Raw genomic sequence first — 21,843 nt, 5'->3', positions numbered from 1 at the left:
CCTTCTGTCCATCGTCCACTAGTGATCGCTCCCTGGCTGGCCCTGTTTGCAGAAGGCTCCTCCTTGGGGAGGCTCATGCGGTCATTATAACCTGCCTTGGTGCTCCATACTCGTGTCCTCCTCCCTCTCTCCTCCCCCGCCTGGCCATCCCCAGTGCTCTGGAAGTGCTTCTGCATTTCTCCTAGTTTGAAATCAGCCTTGTCTTGCATGTGTAGCATCCCCAGCCTGCTAAGTGCCAGCAGCAAGCAGGAATACCTCACTTGCAGAGGCTTCTTGGGCACCACAGATTTCTCCCATACCCCATTCCTGCCAGCTTCTGCGCTTCATGCCTGGGATCTACCTGCCTGCCGCACCTTCTACCTGCTGCCTTTCCCGCAGAGCTGTTGTGCATCCTTCTAGACGGGGCTCTCCTGCCACTTTCCCGAGGCCCACATTTCCTTCTCGGGATGGGGAGAGCCCTCCTTCCCTTATGATCTTAAAGCCTTGTTTATGCCTGCAGTGGCAGAGTGTGTATCCTGTTTACAAAAGTACCACAGATCTTGAACAGATTGCCTCACTTAAAAATGCCATTTGACAATGAAGTCCACCCCTAACTAATACAAGCTAATTAAAAAAAAAAAACCATTTGGCAGTATCTACAATATAACATACCCATGTGCACAGAGCCTTTATGTTGATCCTAAAGGAAAATGCTGGAGTCTGCCAGCCAGTAGCATCTGCACTCAGCCTGCCCTGGTCCCTGGCCCTGGGCGTGGAAGACTACAAAGAAGCGTGTTTCTTGGGACACCATCATCTCCACAGAACAAAGGGACAGTGTAAGGTGTTGTCCTCAGCTGTCTTAGTGGAGGAACAGTGAGTGGCGTTCGACTCTGTCCCTTGCAGCTGTCTGTCTCCGGGTTTGTATTTGCCCAGTGGAGTCAGCCCACGGCAGTAAGTACCGTGCTGCCCAAAAGGCCCCAGAGTCATAAACTTTGCTGTGGAGAGTGACTAACAGGAGCCCATGCAGCTCTTGTCTTTTGACATTCGGCTTGTCCTGACTCAGATTTATACAGAGCAATTGAATCTCATTAGTGTGGATTTACACTGTGTAGACCAAGCGTAAATAATTGAGACCTTCCAGAGCTATGTTAAATCTAGTTTATCTCCATGTTTTACTTCATTCCTTAATCCCAATCTCCACAGTTGATTTTTCCTCTGTTTAGTCTCCATTGTGTCTGTGGATTGAGATAAAATGGTTGCTCAGTTTTAATAGAATTGACACGCATAGTCTATTTCTGTTGGCAATTGAATTAAAAGCTGAGTACGAGTTTATACCGATATGGTCTGTGGTGTTAGTAATTATATAAAGGACATCATATTGAATTTTAATTAAAATTAATCATGCTAATTGTGCTCTGTGTAGTTATGGGAGTAGCAGTTGTCATCGTTCTCCTCCTCATCATAATTAACCTGACTCTTAAGCAGATTGTAGTGAGCATGCCAGCTCTGGGGAGCCGGACCACCTGGGTTTGAATTCGTGCTTGGCCTTTCTCATCATATGACCCGGGTCACTTACTCTCAGTGCCATCACGTCCTCTTTAAGAGGGAGCTGAGCCCATTCCTCCCTCTCTGGCTTGTTATGGCAATTGCCTGGCTAATTAGGTAACTGGCTGACAGCTGTGCAGGCTGCTGGCGTGTCTGGGAACAGTGGTGGCGGGGAGAGCTGCTTTGGGGCGAGCCGTGGTGGGGAGAGTCTCGGGGGTGGCATGCGCTCTGAAGGCCCTTTCTGAAGATGGCGATGTTTTGTTGGCCTCCTTCGTGCACTTGTCTTGCCAAACTCTGCTCCTAGACACTGTGAACAAAAGAATACTCTGCTTGTTTGCTCAAAGCTGATGCTGTACCATTTGAGCCACACCTCCACTTCCGGCATTTTGCTGGTTACACAGGCGTGAGCCACCAGCAGCCCAGTAATGTAATAACCTTTATCAATCACAGAATGAAAGTACTTTTCTTCTTGTCTGCTGTCAGCCTGTGTGACCGCCTGTGTCTGCCTTTAGGGGACTCATGTTTGACCTGCTTGTTCTCTCCGTTAGCGGCGTGTGAGGCTCATCACAGAGCTTTGGAGCGGGGGCTTCATTACAGGGTTTGCCCTTCAAGTTAACTGTCATATCATCAGCTAGGACATGTCCAGATCTCCTCTCTTTGCCGGTTATTCTTTGTGACTCCTTTCCAGGTACCTCTTCGTGCCCCCAGAACATGGATACCTCCAGAGGCCCAGCTCATGCTTGCACTCCCTGGGTGATGTCATCCATCTTGAGGCCTTCAATGCCTTCTGTCTGTGGATGACAAGTTTATGTCTTAGTCCACCTCTCTCCCTGGTCTGCAGACCCAGGTCCGCCTGCCTGGCTTGGTATCACTGCCCAGTCACACTTGCTGTTCAAACATTTGTCCTGTTGCCAGAGCCAGAACAGTGGGAGTCTCCTCTTTCTTTCACACTAAGCAGTCAGCCCATTCTGTATTCTCTGGATTCTTTAGAAATCTCTAGAATCCATTCAGTCAGTTCCCCCCAACCCTCACCTCCTCTGGTCTCTCAGCCTCTGCCTTCACGTTCCTAAAATCTACACTGCTGCTGGAATGCTGCCTTGTTTTGTCTTCTTCTTTTTGGTGTCCGTACTGGGGCTTGAACCTGGCCTGGGCCTGGGTGTTGCCCTTCACAAGGTTAGTGCTGCCACTTGAGCCACAGTTTCACTTCCGGCTTTTTGCTGGTTCATCCGAGATAAGCGTCTCATGGATGTTCCTACTCAGGCAGGCTTCAAACCTAGATCCTAAGATCTCAGCTTCCAGAGTAGCTAAGATTACAGGCGTGAGTCACCAGCACGGGTCTTGGAAGGCTGCTTTAGAAGTGTCGCTGTTCTGCCCAGAGGGCACACCAATCAACATATAATATCCCATTGCTCCGAGAAATAGCCTTAAGACCCCACCTGACCCCCCCCATGCCACCCGCTTCTCCGCTCATGGCTCCTCTCCAGTGGGCCGGCCTGGCACGGCCGAGGGCCCAGCGAGCGCGTGCTGTTTCACAGCGCCTCTCAGCAGCCCCTGGGGTGGGAGCCACACCGCGCAGGGGCAGCGCCACCTGTCGGGCAGGGAAGGCGCTGCACTTGTGCTCTACTGCGCGCCTTCCATGTTGGCTGTCTGAGAACAGTGCAAGTCTGTTCATTGCTCTGTGCCTTTGAAGTCTCACAGTCTCGATTTTGAGGGGAAGAGGGGGAATGGGTTGGTGGTTTTTAAACTGTATTTTTTGTCTTTTCTTCTTTGGGGGGGGGGAGGGGAGAGGATACTGGAGATTGAACCCAGGATGTTGCCATAGCCAGGTAAGCACTTCACCCCTGAACTACATCCCAGCCCGGGTCTTGATTTTCATGTTTCATCCAATACCATCCGCTCCACAGGGCAGGGTGATCTGGCTCCGCTGCCATCCCAAGGTCTACACTATGTGTATGTTTAGTTGAGAGCAACTTAAAATACTTATTGAGTGTCTGGTTTGTCCAGGACTTGAGCCAGCCAGTAACGATAAAAGGCAGTGGCAGTACCTGGTCCTAGCCCGTTAGGGGATCTCTGCTCTTCATCTTTGACCACATCCTTTTACTGTCGTCGTCCCCCCTCCCCAACTGAGAGCTCAACTGGGAACTCTCCCCCAAAAGGCAAGCATTCCGCCCCTAAGCTACACCTAGTCCCTGGTGCCTGTTAGAAGCATCCGTCTGATCCCAGAGCTAGTGGGTAAAGGCTGTGTTGGAGAATTCCATTCAGATGAAGTTGGGCTGGGGGGCGTACACCTTGAGAAAGCCACACCACCTAGTGCCAGCAGACCTGGGAGAGACTTGACAGCCCAGGTGAGCCAGATAACAGCAGAGCCTCCCGGGGGAGCCCCACCGCCATCCCTGCCATGGACCCCCATCTGCTCTGAGCACCGAGCTCCTTCTGGCCTTGAAGGTGTGCTTGTTGGTTTCATTTCACTCCACCCCTCGACAAAAGAGCTCGCCACCACTTCATAGATGAGAACGCTGAGGCGCGGGCGTTCACATGCCTCCAGGTGCAAGTGGGCTCCGGGAGCACCACCTCCGCCTCGGTCCACGAGACACAAAACCAAGACGCTCTTAGAACACGGAGGTGACTGGAGAGATGTGCTTTTTAAAGGACTAATGGTTTTGATCAAAATTTAATTTTGGTAGGAAGTGCTTTCTGAAAATACTTGAGACTTTCCCAATTCTGTTTTCCTCTTCCGTGCAGGCTTATCAAGTGATTGTGTTGTTGATAAATTTAGTGTGCAGTTGGGACTCACATGTAGATTGTACCTACCCTCCAAGGAGAATATTTTATAGTTTCCATTCATTCTCATTAAAATCAGAACATTTGCATCTTAACTTTTCCATCTTGTTCCAGGAATTTTAAGCAGTCTGATTGTATGGAAGTAGGTCGTATTAATTGCAAATGGGCGACATCTGCTCACTAACATGGAAGAATTTTTTTTTAGCTGTTTTGTTTTTATATATGATCTACCAGAGTGATTAAGTGAGAGTTGCCGATAATGCTGCTACAAGAGACTCGTAATGTGCCCATAAAAATGAACCTAAGAGTGAATCTTTGCGAGTTCTTGAACGGGGAGCAGTTAAACATCTTAAGAGTTGATGGATTTTCATCCAGTCTGTCGGGAAGCAGCCTGACAGATCCAAAGATCTGTTCTTGGAGCCGTGGTTGGCCTGTTGCACAGGGATCTCACCCTTAGCGGGATCCAGACCTTGGAGGACGGGAGAGGGGTGCAGCATCACCCAGAGGGTGAAACGGGACCGAATGAGACCCGGCGTGGATCGGGCTATGAAAACAGGGCCCAGGCTAGTGGCGATTTCTTCCCAGAGTGGGCGTCTGCATCCTCCTGCCTAAGAAGGAGGCACGGCGGGGTGGCGCCCGCTGCCTCGGTGACACCCTGCCCCCCGAGCTGCACTTCCCCTCAGCACCTCTACCATGCCAGCCCACACGGCCTTCAAGACGAGAGTGCGTTCTGCACGGTCTCCCCACGCATCTCAAGGCCCTTTCCACAGAGTGAACCCCAGAAGTGCCAGGAGAACATCCCAAGTACTTTAAAACCAGAGGTCCCCGCGTGAGGTTGCTCCCTGGGTTGTGCAGTGTTACTGTGGAGGTTTGGTTGTTCAGAACAGCTGGCTCAGAACTCACCTCCTACTTGCTCCTGTGATGCTGGCACACTCGGAACTGCTGGCACCCAGGCACCGGGTCAGCGCTCAGGTGAGGGACAGACGGGAGGTTGGAAGGTGATTTGCAGAGATTAGGGAAGGACAAGAACATGTGGAAATGACGAAGGACCTTCTAGAAGGAGTGACCTGGACATGCCGCCAGCCTTTGCTGTGTGGATTGCTGGGTGAGAGGCTGCGCCCCGCTGATGTTGATCTACTGTCGTCTGTGTCGTTAGTCAACCATGGGTGTATTCTCCTTTACACCACTAGAACCAAATTTGAAATGCCAGAACTTTCTTTTCCTGAAAATGACAGATGGCCTTTTCCCACCAAACCAGTTTGTGCCTCGCCACAGAGCACCCATTCCCGGGCACTGTTGTTCTAGGAGCGGGGAGGGATTGGACCCCAACCCCGGCTGTCGGGAACGCAGCGGCAGAATTGACAGCTGTAAGGAGAGGCAGCTGCCGCCGTGGAAGCGAGCTAGCAAAGCTGGTTGACTCACACAAGACAAGGCTGCTGCCCCAACCTCTGGCCTTGACCTCATTAACTCCAGCCATCTGAAGCACAGCATCCCCGTGATGGTGCCGCCCCTGCGGCATTGCTGGAGCCCCCCTCGAATGCCCAGGCTGCTCTCCCTTGGTCCCTTCCCGCCGACCGTGGCTTGTTACCCAGAGGCAGGATCGCTTGCACACCCTGAACATGGGGAAATCATTTAGAGCACTTAATTTGGGTAGACTCTTTATCGGTGCACTATTGCAATTAAGTTAGATTAATGAAAGGTAAATTCCAGTCTATACATGGAGAAAAAAATATCTTGTAAAGATCCTAATTAGAATGTGTGTTTATTTAGCCTCTCATGGTTTAATTGCATCCCGTCTTGCTATTTACAAACAGGCATCATTAAAGAATAATGAGTGCATGAAGAGCACTAATGCTAGCAGCAGATGAGGTAGCTGGCATGGGGGCGGGCCGTGGGAAGGCTGTCTGTGTCATCTTCAAAGGAAGGAGAATGCAGACTGGTCCAAGCCGGGAGGGAGGGGAGGCAGCAGCTCGCCCTTTGGCTGCAGAGAGTTGGGCTGCTTTTCGCTTGTTGCAGCAGTGTAATCTGCAGAGGTGATCCACGGACTCCAGCAGTGACCTTGTGACCTTTGCCAGCCATTCTCAGGTTGGAGGGCCCTCCATGTGGGCCACACCTTGTGAAGCATGGGGTTCTCGTTGTGCTCTGTAGTGCAGCTCCAGACCCTGGGCAGCCTTTTATTATTATTATGATTGATTGATTGATTGCCAGTCCTGGGGCTTGGACTCAGGGCCCGAGCACCGTCCCTGGCTCCTTTTTGCTCAAGGCTAGCACTCTACCTCTTGAGCCACAGTGCCACTTCTGGCTTTTTCTGTGTATGTGGTGCTGGGGAATGGAACCCAGAACTTCACGTGTGCAAAGCAAGCACTCTGCCACTAGGCCATATCCCCAGCCCCCTGGACAGCCTTTTTTTTTTTTTTTTTTGGCCAGTCTTGGGCCTTGGCCTGAGCACTGTCCCTGGCTTCTTCCCGCTCAAGGCTAGCACTCTGCCACTTGAGCCACAGCGCCGCTTCTGGCCGTTTTCTGTATATGTGGTGCTGGGGAATCGAACCTAGGGCCTCGTGTATCCGAGGCAGGCACTCTTGCCACTAGGCTATATCCCCAGCCCCGCTGGACAGCCTTTTTAAAAAAAATCCAAGTATAAGATACATTGAGCCAGGCACCAGTGGCTCACACCTATAATCCTAGTTATTCAGGAGGCTGAGATCTGAGGATCCTGGTTCAAAGCCAGCCCGGGCAGGAAAGTCTGTGAGACTCTTTATCCCCAATTAACCACCAGAAAACCGGAAGTGGCACTGTGGCTCAAGTGGTAGAGCGCTAGCTTTGAGCAAAAGAGCACAGAGACAGTACCCAGGCCAAGTTGAAGCCCACCCCATGACCGACCAAAAAAAAAGATACACTGAGAAATAGGTTCATGGCATCATATCAGTATCCTTAATGACAAATTCTGTACATACTTCACAGTTGTTTCTTGTAACTACTGGCAGAATTGTCTTCTGTAGGTGATGCTTAATCCTTCTGCTCTAATCTGATTTAGCACAGAGACTACGACTCTGAATGGGATAACAGTAAAATCCAGAACCCAATAATAATAGTTTATCCCCATCGTTTGTTGCATGATTTCAGGTTCTTGGCGTAAAAGAACATCTTCTGGGGCTAGGGTTATAGCTGAAGGTCAGAACATACACTAATACCTACCTGGTTTTAATCTCTTTCATCAAAACAATGGTGATAAAGTAAAATTCTGTCATTGATTAGCTTTAAGAATGGGGATGTGGCTCTTGGTATATGCAAAACCTTGGGTTCACTCTCCATCTCTACTGATCTGGAGAGGAGGGGAATGAAAGAGAGAGAGAGAGAGAGAGAGAGAGAGAGAGAGAGAGAGAGAGAGAGAGAGAGAGAGAGAGAACCAGATTTTAAATATAGTGGTAAAAGGGTGAATTGGAGAAGGTTATAGGAATAAACAGAAACCTAAAATACTGTACCTCAGTTTCTCTTACATTATGGTTAGTATAGCAAACTGTTTTGTTACTGCATTCTATTCTATATAAATGCAAATCTCTCGTGCTCAAACTATATTAAAGCCTTAGATTTCTCTCAGGATTTCCGGGTGAGGTAAAGTCCAGGGTTTAATTCACTTAAAATCAGGTTATAGGAATTCACAGTTTTCAGTACATTTTATGTTTTTCTTCAAACAAACTCAGTTTAATTTTAAACTACCCTAAATAGAAGCAAAGCAAGTTTTCCAAGATTCTAACTACCACTTGCACTTAAGGACACAGAGCTGCATTATCACAGGCAGAGCTGCACTGTGTAGACGCCTCTTTTGTAGTTGTTAACTTGCAACGCTTCCATTTTCAGCACACAGGACTGTGGGGCATATTTTTCCATTCATATTAATTGGATTTTAAAGTGACCTTGTCCATGTATTGATTTGAATTAAAATTTCCTACATCAAGGTCAAGTTGGCATACATCCTACAGACAAAATATTAAAAAGCCAAGTGCTGCCTAACAGGGTATTGACAGAAGAAATGGAGATTTAACAGGCCACGCGTGCCCCCGAGGGCATCCTGGTACCTTACTAACACAAGTGGCAGGTCCGTGTGTGAGCACCTTGGCCTGAATTTGAATTTGTCCCATCACAAGGGGCAGCGGCTGCCTCTGTCAGGAACCCATGAGCCCTCCCCGCCCAGGTGCCGCTCGGGGTGTGGACTCCAACAGCGGCCACCCTGGGAAGAACTGTGAGGGGCGTTCATCGCCTGCAACTCTCCATAGCCTGGCCGCTGGCCGTGAGCTCCAGACTCGGGGGCCCCGCCGCGCATCTCCTCACTTCCCTGTCTCCCCAGCCCAGGGTTTTCTCTTCTTCCAGTAAATGTCAAAAACACTAACTGGAAACTCAGAAGAACCCTTAGCTCCCTTCTTCACCCCAGGATTGAATCCACCAGCCAATCCTGCCCCTTCTCCCCTCCCCTGCTGCTGGCTCTCCGGAAGTGCCCTCAGACCTGCACACCTGCCCTTTGTTCTGTTGACATCTCCCTGAAGTAGCCAGAGCTTTCTAGAGGCACCTCAGACATGTCCTTCCTTTGCCACACCCCACAGTGCCACCATAACACCAGACAAAAGAGATTTTGCCTCAGCCTTTGAGGCCCTTCTGCACCACCTGAGCCACCTCAGCCCCTTTTGCCTGCCTCCCTCCCCCATCCCACCTGCTTCTCCATCACTTGACCTGGCCAGCCTCATGCAGAAGGTTCAGCCAAACTTAGACCCTGTCCTTCCTCGAGACTCTCTAAGCACAGGAGTGTGGAGTGTACATTGTCCGTTCACCGTTCTAGCTCCTGTCCTTAGAGCGGTGCTTGGCACAGGTGAAGTGCTCAGCAAATACTACAGGGACAAAGAAGCAAATCCTTGAAGGATCTGATCTGTGTCTGCTTTGCCATGCAGTTGTCATCTGAGTACTCTCTTTAAAGGTGTCTCCTGTTGCTCGTTTCCTCTGTGGTCCTCATTGTTGCCTTTGCTGTTAACCTCTTGCCAGTCTGCTCTTTGGATGTCTCTTCATTTCTCTCTTAAGTGCTTAATGCAAGTGTTTGTTGGGTGGATGGGAGGCACAGGAACCGGGAAGGGCAAGCCATTTGCCTTCCAAGCAGCTGTAGGTCCTGGTGTGCATCTGTCTGTCTCCCTTCCTCCTTCCCCGTCCCTTCTTTCCTCTCACTAGATGACCCCCTCACTCCCTGTGCTCTGTCTACTCTGTGCTTTCCTGTCCACGTTCTGGGAAGGCACAGATAAATGGACCTAACCCACAGGGATAGAGCCTTTTTCCTCCAGGCCACTGTGTGTAGCCAGCTCTGAGCCTTACTCAGTACCTGCACCTGGTTTGGGTGGTTCTACCCTGGCACAGAAGAAAGCTGAATATGAACAGTCAGAGGGGACATCGTGTGGCATTGTGTGACATGACTTCGAAAGCCCTGTCCACTTCAGTACAAGTTCAGGGTAAAAGCATGTCTGCAGTGCAGATTCCTCTTCAAATCTGCTAAGTGAAACTCAGTGTGAATAGGGTTAAAAACAAAAACAAAAACAAAAAAAAAACAGCAGGCAGCCCTGTCCTACCTCATTCATAGAGCTTTGGAGACTTGGCTCTTGTAATTGTGTGCAGACATTGGCTTCAGTTCCATACTCTGCTTCTCTCAACAAGGGCTGTGTGTGTGTGTGTGTGTGTGTGTGTGTGTGTGTGTGTGTGTGTGTGTGTGTATAGGTGGATTCTAGTTCAATATTCTAGGGGGGGTGTCAATACTGCAAGGGAAGTCCAAAGGTAGCAAAAACCCAAGCTTAGGAAGCAGAGTTCTCCACTGTCTGGATTTTTGTTGTTGATGAGGAAGCAGACAAGATGGTGAAATTCTTTATACTTCCAAATGGAAAATTATCTCATGAAACCTTTTAGTGCAACTTGGTGAGTGGGCGAGTCCCCCGTGATAGAATTCCCTGCCACCAGGGCACTTAGGAACTTAGAAGAGGAACAAGCCCAAATGGCTCATTAGCAAATGGCTCCAATTTACTCATCAGTGGAATAAGCCACCTCATGAAAAATAAACCTTATTAGGCAGGGTGTTTAGTAATTGTTAAGGTAATGACAACAGTGATATTAATAATCACCACCATGCGGCGAGGGCCCCTGGTGGCGCTGCCGGCACCAGCCAGGCGGCTGACGGAGGGAGGGCTCCATCTGGGGGGCGAGGAAGCTTGTCCCCACCTCTTCCCCCTGGGGCCAGGGATGGGGACCCTGGCAGTGGCCGGCTGAGCCCCGGCCGTGGGGCGAGCGCGCTCGCTCGGCTCGCAGCCCAGTGCATTTCCTGACTTGGGTCGACAGAACCTAAAGTCAGCCAGCCTGCCTGCCCTGTTTTTTCTGGCTTGCCTCAAAACGAAAAACAGAATTCTTCCCTTGGGGTAGTCCCTGGGTTGTCACCCCACTCCTTGCAGTCTGAGGCACACTGACACCCCACCTCCCCACCCCCACCCCTGCTGGGAGGGGCGGGGGGGGGGGGGAGGGAGCACACGCAGTGCAAGTGGAAGAACCTGAGTTTCACCAGGCCAGCCCTCCACGTGCCCTCGTGGCTTCCAGGCCACACAGCCTGTTTTCCCAGCCCTCTCAGCCCGAGTCCTGCTGGGGCGTCGGCCTCAGAGTTCCAGGTGAGTCCATGTCATCTCTGCCTTCCTAGAAAGAAGCCAGGCAGTGCCCTGAGGGCTCCGGCGCTCAGGCCCCCTGCCGCCACCGCTGCCCGAGGCGAGGCGGCATCAGAGGACAGTCCCCGCCAGCATGGCTCCGCAGGGCTGCCTGCCGCAGCTGGGTGGGATTCAGAGCGCCAGCTCCTTAAAGAGCTGCTCAACAGCGGCAGCAGGTGCCTTCTTAGCTCGCCGAGGGCCGGAGTGTGTGGGGAGCCGTTGGGGCGGGAGCCCCGCGTCCAGCAGGGTAGGATTTGGGGGTCACCGTAGCAAGTGGCTGAGATGAGTGGGCATTTTTGCTCGCGTTTGGGGCCAGGTGGCGGCTAGGGAAGCAGCAAGAGGAAGCTGCTGGCCCTCCCCAGAAAAACGGTGACCTTGGACTCCAGTGCTCGGAGGTTTGGGCCTCCTGCTCGTTGAGAACTAAGACGCACACCTGAGCTGGTCCGGGTCGTGACGGAGAAGCTGCAGCCCGGTGAGCAGAGGCGCAAAGTGCGTGACTGAGGGAGGACAGAGAGGCGAGCCTGGGTGGCCCTCTACTCCGGTGATAGTAAGAATACTCCGGAGGAGCCCCGTGGCACTCCTGGGGGCTGCTCGTGTGTGAGCCCCTCCCTCCACCCTGAGTGTTCTCCGATGGCACCTGACCCTCAGGCTGCAGCACCACCTGCCCCCGAAGCGCCGGTGCCTGGGACAGTTCACAGGGCGCGGCTCTTAGGTGTCCTCGGTTAGTGGCAGCCGGTCCGACCTCCTCCCTGCGCCTTAGTTTACAAAACCCTTATTTAAAATGGGAGAGTTGGAGAAAATGATTTTTTAAGTCCTGTTTTTGTACCAGTATTGGGCCTTGGACTCCGGGCCTGGGTGCTGTTCTGAGCTTCTTCACGCAAGACCAGCACAACCACTTTAGCCACCCCTCCACTTTCAGCCCTTTGCTGGTTAAGTGGGGATAAAAGTCTCACGGACCTTAGTAGCCAGGCTGGCTTTGAATCACCATCCTTAGGTCTCGGCCTCTTGAGTAGCTAGGGTTACAGGTGTGAGCTAGCTCTGGCAACTCTAGCTTCCTGGTCCTCTGAACAGCCACAGTCTGTGCTCACTGGCATCCTCCACCTTCTTAGCACTATGCAGCTCCTACCCCTTCGTGAGCCCGCCTGCCTGCCTTTCCCACCCACTTCCTCCCTGACTTTGTGTGTTCCCATAGACCCCCTGAGGGTGTCTGCACCTTTGGCTTGTGCCCTGTCTGTGTGTAAGAAAGAGCACTCATGGGCGGCCTTATTTCAAATACAATGCCCCTCCCCAAAGCAAGGTGTGACCCTGCAGGTACGGTCGCGCCCTGCACCCCTGTGCGGCGCCCTGTGCCAGGTCAGGGTTGTCTTCTGGCCTGGGCTCCTGGGTTTGGTCAGTGCATCTCAAGGGATCCTAGCTGCAAACACCACTCAGCTTCCAAATGCTTCCGCCCCCACAGTCCTGAGGACAGAGATGGGGGGACAGCTCCTCTCACCTGCCAAGAGATGGCCTGCCAGCAGGACAGAATTTCATCCTCTGGATCTGCTAGGTTCCCTCTGGTAGCAGGGCAGAACTAACTCTTATTTGCGTTCTCCTCGACTTGGTTCCCTTTCTTTTCCCGTCCTGTGGCCTGCCTTGCCACCGTGGGCTAGATCTCCTCATAGGAGATTGCAGCTTGGCGGCTAGAGAACACGCAGAGAAGACCACCAGCCGCCCGGCGCAGCACCGCGAGGGGCTGGCACCGACAGGGAGAGCAAGCCCACCGGGGAGCCTGCCCACGGTCTCCCCCTGATCCCGGGCCCCCTCACGACGCAGGCCTGCTAGCCTCGACCTTGTGCCGCGTGCCACGTGACACTCACAGGCCAGCGCCACCGCCACCGGAAGAGCGGCGAGTGAGCTCTCAGGAGCTGCACTGTTCAGGATAGAAAAGTGTTACCCTGGCAACAAGCACGCTCCACTAGCAGATGGCATTAGCGTTTATCTGTGGCATCCCATAGCCACTGCCAAGAACCAACCCATAAGCCCTGTCAGTGGGCATCTTGTTTGTGACCATGGCGACACGGGCTAGTTTGTGGAAGGAGGTCCATTGGCCCATCTGTGATGCGTGGTCACATCCATGTATCAAAAGCCCAAGGTCACTACAACCTGGAACGTGCAGATCTGCTATCAACTGTCACGCCCTGGACACGCCAGGATCCGGAGTGCCTGGCGTGGCGGGGTGGAATGAGCGCCAGGCTTCCTCGTGACGGAGAGCCGCACTCGAGCAGAGAACGGCCAGGCTCTGCCAGCCGTGCCCAGAAGCTGTGTGTACTCCGTGCCCTGTGCGGGTCCTCTGCTTTGTTTGGTTTTCCAGCTTAAGTAATAGAATTTTATCGAAAAATCCTGCGGAGCCGGGGGAAGTTCTCTCACCTCAAGGGTGGATCTTCTTTCTGTTGTTATTATTGTGGTGATACTGGGATTTGAACTCAGCTTTGTACTTGCTAAGAAAGCACTCTAATTGAGCCACACTCCACCCCTTTCTGCCTTGTTTTTTTGTTTGTTGTTTTGTGCCTGTCCTAGGACTTGAACTCAGGGCCTGGGTACTGTCCCCGAGCTGCTTTGTTTAAGGCTGACATTCTGCCACTTGAGCCACAGCTCTACTTCCAGCTTTTCGATGGTTGTTAGTTGAAGACATAAGTCTCACACACTTTCCTGCCCAGGCTAGCTTTGAACTGCGATCCTCAGATCTCAGCCTCCTGAGTAGCTACGATTATAGGTGGGAGCCACCTGTGGTTCTGTTGTGTCCCTCTCTCAGGGCCGGGGGCCACTGTCACCCACTCTGCAGCTTTCCTGTGTCTCAGGTGTGGTGGCAGGAGGCAGGATTAGTCCCAGTGGCAAGCCTGGGAACAGCAGCAGTTCAGGTGCCAGCTTCGATGCTAACTGGCAAACACCAGGCACTGTTCAGGCTGAGGGGCAGCTGGGTGCCACCAAGAGCTTCCTCTGTGCAGGCCCCCTGTACCCTCCTGCATCCAGGCAGCACCTGGGCTCCTCCCAGCCTGCTTCAGAGGTAGCTCCATCTAGAGCAGACGGGGTCGGGGCACATTCAGAGAAGACAGAAGATAGGGTGTTCCCAACAGCGTGGCCAAGGCATGAGTCTTCCTGCTCCTGGTTCTAAAGCCTTGAAGATTATGGACATAGTACCTTCTTTCTAAAGAAAAATATTGTTATTATAAAGGTGATGTACACAGGAGTTAGGTAAGTCAGGTAATGAATACAATGTCACCCACTCTCCCTCTCTCTCCTGGCTTTTCCCTCCTGTCCCTACCCACAAGTTGTAGAGTTCATTTTCCACATAGTGTCCAGTGAGCGCCACTGCTGCATTTGTGCACCCCGTGTCCCTCCACTTCTGTGCCCCCCTCCCATACTCCCTTCCTGACTGTGGTGAAAATTCAGAAGGACATGAGCACCAGGTTCTCGCTGGCCTTGGGAAAAGTAAGAAATAACCAGGTTCAAAGAGCATCAGGGATTCCACATACTACTACAGTCTCATGGGTCTTGCCCCCCCAAAAAAACCACCCTAAAACACCCCGAATCTCATCATCCCTTAATTTGGAGCAAGCGGAGTAAGAAGGCACGATATTGCACTTGGAGACAGTCAGCAAACCCAGACTGCCAAGACGTCCTGAGAACACGGCCGTGGCGGAAGGGAGCGGTCCCTTCTGTGGACTGGACACTTCACAGCTGGTTTTAGAAGCGGCCTTCTAACACTTGGGGAATTTGAACACTGACTACCCCGGATAGTGCTGTTTCAGATGGGATAGTGTCACAGGGTTTTGAGTTGTTTTCAGAGCCCTTATCTTGTCTCAGAGACATAACCCTGAAATGCCGCAGGGCAGTGCTACCAAGCCCTCCTGTGCCCGCGTGGGGGGAGGGGAGGGAGGGTGCTTGCCAGCCCGGCCGGCCAGTGCCGTGGGGACTGGTCCGTGGGGCTCCCTTGTGCTGTCTCAGCTAGTACTCCTTTGTATAGTTAATTTGTGCTAATAAAGAGTCTTAAGGGAAGCTGGCATTGGAAGGCTGTGGGGTTGTTGTATTTTCCTTTGATTGACAACTCCGTCCATTGCTGACATGCGAAGTGAAATTAGCTGGGCGTGGCAGGCCACACCCAAACCTGCAGTAGTTGCAGTGTTTTCCCAGTGATTAGCAGTTCTGCAAATCTGTCCTAAAATAAGAAATAACTCCTGACTTGGAAAGCTCCGTTGACAGTAGTGTACATAGCAGTATTAAGGGAAACTAGAAAGCTCTTTAAATGTCTGACAGTAGGTGTCTAACCCAAGAAACGATAGTGTATCACGCATCATACTCTGCCACCTCTGGCATTATTTTTAAGACTACATAGCAACATGCAATAATTATGTCATCATTTTGGGTAAAAATTTGATTTGGGATTTGTTATGCCTGTAGCTATTTTTTGTTTTGGGTTTTGGTTTTTTTTGGGGGGGGGATTGTTGTTATTTTGGGTTGTTTTTTATTTTTGCCAGTCCTGGGGCTTGGACTCGGGGCCTGAGCACTGTCCCTGGCTTCCTTTTGCTCAAGGCTAGCACTCTGCCACTTGAGCCACAGCGCCACTTCTGGCTTTTTCGATATATGTGGTGCTGAGGAATCAAACCCAGGGCTTCATGTATGGGAGGGAAGCACTCTTGCCACTAGGCCATATTCCCAGCCCCATACTTGTAGTTTTAATTGTTGCTATGTTAAGGAATTCAAACAGTGCACACCTTTTTATTTATTTATATATGTTGGTGGCACAGGGCTTTACTAGCACTTTGATAGACAAGTATGCTACCACTGAGTCACACCAGCCCGGAAAACACAAATCTTGGGTAATAAAAATATTTAAAGAAAATATCCAAAATTGAATGGTGATTATCTTTGGATGGAATGATTTTTGTATTATGAACATGTATTTTTAACTGTTTGGTATTGGGTTCGAAATAGCAAAGTTAACTAGTAAAACAAGAAAACTTTAACCAGGATACTGGTGGCTTATGCATGTCATACAAGCTGTTTAGGAGGATGAACTTGAAATTGGGAGGACTGCAGTTCTAGGCCAATCCAGGCAGAAGAGTCCTTGAGACTCCATCTCAACAGAGGGAATCTGGGTATGGTGTTACATGCCTGTCACTATGAAGGAAAACTTAAAATAGGCAGATCACTATCTAGGCACACACCCCCAGGCAGAAAGTAAGGCCTTATCCTTAAAAAAAATCGTAATAATGGAAACAAAGATAGACACTGGTGTTTCATGTCTGTAATCCTAGCTACTCAGGAGGCTGAGATCTAAGGATCATGGTTCAAAGCCAGCCCAGGCAGGAAAGTGTGTGAGATTCTTATCTCCAATTAACCACCAGAAAACTGGAAGTAGTACTGTGGCTCAAAGTGGTAGAGCACTAGCCTTGCGCTGAAGAGCTCATGGACAGTTCAAGCTTCATGGCTGACCAAAAAAAAAAAGAGGGGCTGGGAATGTGGCTTAGTGGTAGAATGTGTGCCTAGCATACATGAAGCCCTGGGTTTGATTCCTCAGTACCACATTCACAGGGGAAAAAAAAAGAAAAGAAAAGAGGTGGAGCTGTGACTCAAGTGATAGAGTGTTAGACTTGAGCAAAAGAAGCTCAGGGACAGTGCCCAGGCCCTAGGTTCAAGCTACAGGACTGGCAAAAAAAAAAAAGAAGAAAAGGGGGTGGGAAAACCAGCTGGAGGTGTAACTCAGTAGTAGAGTGTCTGCCAATCAAGCATAGGCCCTAAGTTCAAATTCCGGTTCTGCATTAATTAATTACGCGATTTGTGATGTCTTCAGTATATATTTCTGATAGCTATCTTCAGAAACTTAAAAAAAAATACTGAGGCAATTTATCAAGTAATAGTAAAGTGAGCTAGATTTTGATATTTTTCAAAAATACTTGCTTAGTGGTCCAAGCGCCCTAGCAAGGCAAGTTAAATGCATGGGCCCCTTTTGTAGAAGTCAGACCAGCCTCCACATTCATTACGTGAGAGGCCATTGATGGATTCAGGGCTGTAATCACAAGCAGAGTGGCTCCTGCTTCCCCTTCTAGCAGGCTTCTCCTGACTGAAGGCAGAGTTGCTGATCCAACCTTTGTGGTTTATTGGGATCCTTAAGTAATGGTTCCAGTTACACAGACAAGAACCCACTGAATGAAGCCTAGTGTGATAGTATTTAAAAGTACAAAAGTAAGATCTCTTGTTAATGTTTCCTTAAATGTAGACAAAGCTGTCTTGTTGATTCTTTACCCAGTTTATATTCTGCATCAATTTAGAGACACCCTCCAGCACTCAGAATTAACATTGGGGTGTCATTGGTGCTGAAGACTAATATGGAAAGGGGGTGCTGATTGTTGGCAATAGTCAGGAAACCGCAAGGATGGGGAAGTAAGGGAAGAGATGGCCAAAGGTGGCATCTCCAGAGACCGGCAGTAGGTTGGCTGCAAATCAAAGGATTGAATTGCTCTGGGGCTGTGACCAGAAAGGCTTCATTCTGGCAGATTCTGTGGGGCCAAGCCCCAGCCGAGCAGCCAGGGCACACCACCGTGGGCCGCGGGTGGGTCCTGGACCAGGTCTGGCTCTGGAGTGTCACGCGGGAGCCCCTGTGGAAAGGTCCACATGCCCAGCAGGCTGCTGTTTTCTTTTTGCCTGGCATCTGTGAAACTGCACTTTTTTTCAGGTGATTTTTAATCTATAATGCATGCTTTGGTTCTAAGAGAATAAAAGCACTTAAATGCATTTCCAGGATCATGTTTCTTTTCTGGAGAGAAAATTCAGCTACTTTTTTACCCTCAGACAGTATTTTGGTATTATTTTCTTGTGCTTTTCAACAGCCTCTATAAATAGACAGTTCAGCCCAGGGGTACTGGATCCTCTTACGCTGTACTCCATGGACGTAGATAGAGCCCTGGCAGGGTGAAAAACAACGGCTCAAAATCCTACATGCCAGAATTACAGGGCCGTAGCCTTATGGTCGGAGGGAGTCCTTTATCCAACAGGTAGTAAAGGCATGTGAAACTTATCCCGAGAGTTACAAGGCAACACTTGAGGCGGCCAGATGAGTGGAGAGCCTCGCGTCCGCGAGAGAGGGGAGGAAGAGCATCTGTTGGTGAGGTTGTTCTCAGGCGCTGTGGGGGGGAAAGGACCAAACCTTCCCCCCGGGACACAGGACAGATAGGTGGCCCCCCTGCTCCCTCCACGCCCGCCCACCTTCGCGGCAGCCGGCCTGTGTGCTCATGTTTTGACAGGTGACCTTGGGGAAGGTGTTGAAAGTGATCGTCGTCATGAGGAGCCTGTTCATTGATCGAACCATCGTGAAGGGGTACAACGAGAACGTCTACACTGAGGGCGGCAAGGTAAGCATCCCAGAGCCCGGGGTGTTCTTATTATTGTTATGATTAGTGGCATTATTATTAGTTTTCAGTATCCCAAACAGAGTCCATGGTGGATGACATTAAACACTTAGCCACATAGCTGAAATGATCCACAAACAGATTTGTCCGTGTGAAGATGAACACTTTACAAACAGCATTTCATCCTCTCTGCTCGCCTTTTTCATCAAGCTTCTGCTGCGGGCTCTAAGCCCGATGCCCTCACTTGAATTTCTAATTTATCACCTTAGACCCCGGTTGCCTCATTAAATGTGTCTTCTGAGGAAATGGATATTTTATTTTCCAAGTCAACTGGCACATCAATAGCCCAGGGTTCAGCACTTTGCTTTCCTAGAACCATGAGGAAAATTCGAGTTGGTTTGTCACAACCTGATGACATTCTTTTTTCTGGGAAACTCACAAGTCGCCCTCAGGAAGCTGCTTCTCCACTGAGTGCCGCTGCCGAAAGACTCCCTCCCCTGGGAGGTCTGTTTCATGGGAAGCTCACCCGCGTGAACCCCCAATTTCTCCAGGCCACACACTCCATATGGCTCTGTGGAGAGCATCAGGGGATGCTGATGGGGTCTGACAGCCTTCATTTGTGTCTGCTCCCGAGCGTAATGAGCACCCTGCCCGGGAGACCCACCCGGCTTCTCCGGCTCACCTCCGCGCCTGGGCCCCCTCCCCGCCTCAGGAACTTTCCCTTCCCCTGGTTTCCAATTAAAAATCTTTGCAGTCTGTTCGTACTGGCACTTAGCACCCGTGGCCTCATTACAGTGAGAATAGTGTTCTTCAGAAGCAGGTGATGAACGTGGCCCAGCACAGACCAGCGTGCTGCGCAGAGGGGAAGCAGTCGCCGCAGCCCACGCTCCCCAGCGCGCCAGCTCCTCCTACGAGAGGGACTCTTGCCTTCCCCGCTTCCCTCAGCCTCCTTAGTGATGGCCAAGTATGAGCAGAGAGGAATCACTTTGGGAACCCAACTGTCCCCGGAGCAAGCATGGAGAGCCAAGTGGGAAATCGGGCAGCTTGGCCTCCTGCGATGCTGAGCTCTGGTTTCCGGAATAGTCCCATCCTCCCGATTGACTGGAGAAGCCACCCGGGGTGGGTGGGTGCCCGCACCTCAGTGGTTTCAATGCCATAGTCACACCTGGTAGGAAACAGCCCTGCTGTGGAGGGGGGACAAATTACAACAAATGCACAGCGGTACCAAATCAGCATGCAAATGAAGCACCATGGATTTAGTAAGGAGTGGAGACTTTACCTGCTTGGCACATTACCTTCAACATGCAGTTACCGAAAGCTCCCCATACTGAAAGTCTCCAAAGCAAGTGTCGCTATCTGGTGAGTACTCAGTACATGGTAGCTAGCGCTATGTTCATTGTGTACCTAGAACAAGGCATTGGAAAATGGCTGTCTGCCCTCTCCCAGCTGCTTCAGGGACTTCCTTTGTCTCATTCTTGTCCTGGCAGCCACGTGGAAATCACTCTCGCAGACCTCTCCTGTAGCCTTGCCCAGACGTAGCCCCTCTAGACCTGCACTCGTCTCTTCCATATTCCTTTTCCTGATTTCCCATCTCTCCCCCCCAATGGCTGGGCTCTTTTCCCATCATCCCTTGTACCTCGTCTGCCAGCAGGTGCTGGCCGGTCCCCTCTCCCACTCAGCCCCTCCTGCCCACGCCCTCACGTGGCCTCTGACGGAATCTCTGCTCTTGCCGCCTCACGGCTGGCCTCCAGTCTTAACTTGCCTCCACACTTGGCTCCCAGGGCTGCCCCCCAAAATGCACAGCCTCGAGGCTGTCCCCTTGCCTTTCACAGGAGGGCGTGTCGGGCATGGAACTTGCCCAAGGTGGAGAAACAGTGAATTACAGAACGCTCAGTTTAGAATCGGAGGCATGGCTCAAGTAGCAGAGGGCTCACCTTGAAAGCCCTAAGTTCAAGCCCTGCTACAAGCAGCAAGCTGTTTTTGTTGTTGTTATGCAGTACTGGGGATCAAACCTCAAGGCCTCACATAGACTTGGGCAGCTCCACCCCCCCTCCCAGCCCCCAAGTTCAGCGTCTTTACTAAGTCTTCCAGCTTTTGGAGCGAGCATGTGATAATGGCTCTTCAGGGTCACCGAGCTATTTTTCTTAGGACGCTGGTGTCTTGCAGCGCACACGTCTGAGAACTCTGGCTCCTTTCTAGAGTGCGCCTTGCCTTCGGGTCTCAGGCGGCCCCTGGACAGGGCCCTTGGCACACACTAGCACCCAGCCTTCCCCTGTGGTAGCTGCCCTACCCGGTCTACCCAACACGTCCTCCCCCACCCCATTCCTTCTGCCTCTCCTTGCTTCCAGGGCCTCTGTGGCCATGCCCTGTGCTTGGGAGCTTGGGCTGTAGAGCTGGCTCACCCTCACCTTATACCAGAAGGTCGTCATCACTACCAACACTAGGATTCGCACATCATGAGTGTTTGTGTACACAGCTATTGCGCAATTAAAACACCGAGGATATGGCATCTATGGCAGGTGTGCTGCTCACACTTCCTACAGCATCAGCGAGCCCTTGGGAGTGAGCTGTAACTGGGTACTGCTGCTGTCACTCATGCCCTCGTGAGGAAGGGCCCCGCCCACAGCCACGCAGAGCCAGCCCAGGCTAGGCTGTCGGAGCAAGCGTCTCCAGGGCACAGACACTCTGTGTACCTGGACAGAGCCTGGTTGTGTGCAGGAGAGGATGCTGAAATAGCCTGCTTAGGATGTGAAAATGTTTAGCTGGACTCAAAAAGTGAGAACTGGGACCGAAAGAAGCGGTAGGAACGGGAGTCGCAAGTACACAAAGGCTGAAGGCAGCACACGCAAGCTCCCGTGCTGGTCTTCTGATGAGAGGCGGATGTGGCTTCTCTGGTCTGAGAAGGGAACCTGGCTCAGAGTGTGGCGGACAGGCAGCCTCTTGGTCCCTGTTGCCCAGCCTCCTCCCAACTGGCCAGAGCCAGATGGAGAAGGCCAGGCCCCTCTCCATCCCCAGGAACGCGGGCCACACACTGGCCTGCTCCGGCCAGCCCTTCCCCTCGCCCATTCGACCAGCCCTTGACGCAAGTGCTGCTATGCAGCGCTGTAAGCCACGGGGGGGGGGGGGGGGGGCTTTGGGGCACTCGCATGCATGGGGGCATTAGTGCCCTTGGGGGCTTGTAGCATTTGGAAGGTGCTGTGCCAACACTGCGTGCCACTCTGGGGAGTGGTGTGCATTTGCATGCCTGGGGGCACTAATGCGGGGGGGGGGGGGGTCTTGCCGTGTCTCACACATCCCATCAAATTGTAACATTTGGAAGGTGCTCTGACAGCTGAAGGCGGGGTCAACCAGAGCGAATTGCCACCTGCCGTTTTGCTCTTGCAAAGTGACAGTCTTGCGGTTAGCTTGCAGCACAGCTAGGTGCACTAGGTGTGGCTCTG

The 21,843-nt window shown here is 51.5% G+C and overlaps 1 protein-coding gene across 2 annotated transcripts in view; it reads left to right on the top strand.

Annotated features, from left to right (window-relative positions):
* Med27 (mediator complex subunit 27) overlaps nucleotides 1–21,843 on the top strand; it is a 180,864-nt gene that overhangs the window by 134,923 nt on the left and 24,098 nt on the right. For both annotated transcript variants that reach the window (XM_048345319.1, XM_048345327.1), the window contains exon 5: nucleotides 18,299–18,406. In XM_048345319.1, the coding sequence (XP_048201276.1) occupies nucleotides 18,299–18,406 (108 nt within the window). The remainder of the gene's footprint in view (nucleotides 1–18,298; nucleotides 18,407–21,843) is intronic.

Source organism: Perognathus longimembris, chromosome 1 (assembly GCF_023159225.1).
Source record: "Perognathus longimembris pacificus isolate PPM17 chromosome 1, ASM2315922v1, whole genome shotgun sequence".
NCBI classification, from domain to species: domain Eukaryota; kingdom Metazoa; phylum Chordata; class Mammalia; order Rodentia; family Heteromyidae; genus Perognathus; species Perognathus longimembris.
Note: the sequence above shows the minus strand (reverse complement) of the source record. Positions and strands in the feature narration are given on the sequence as shown.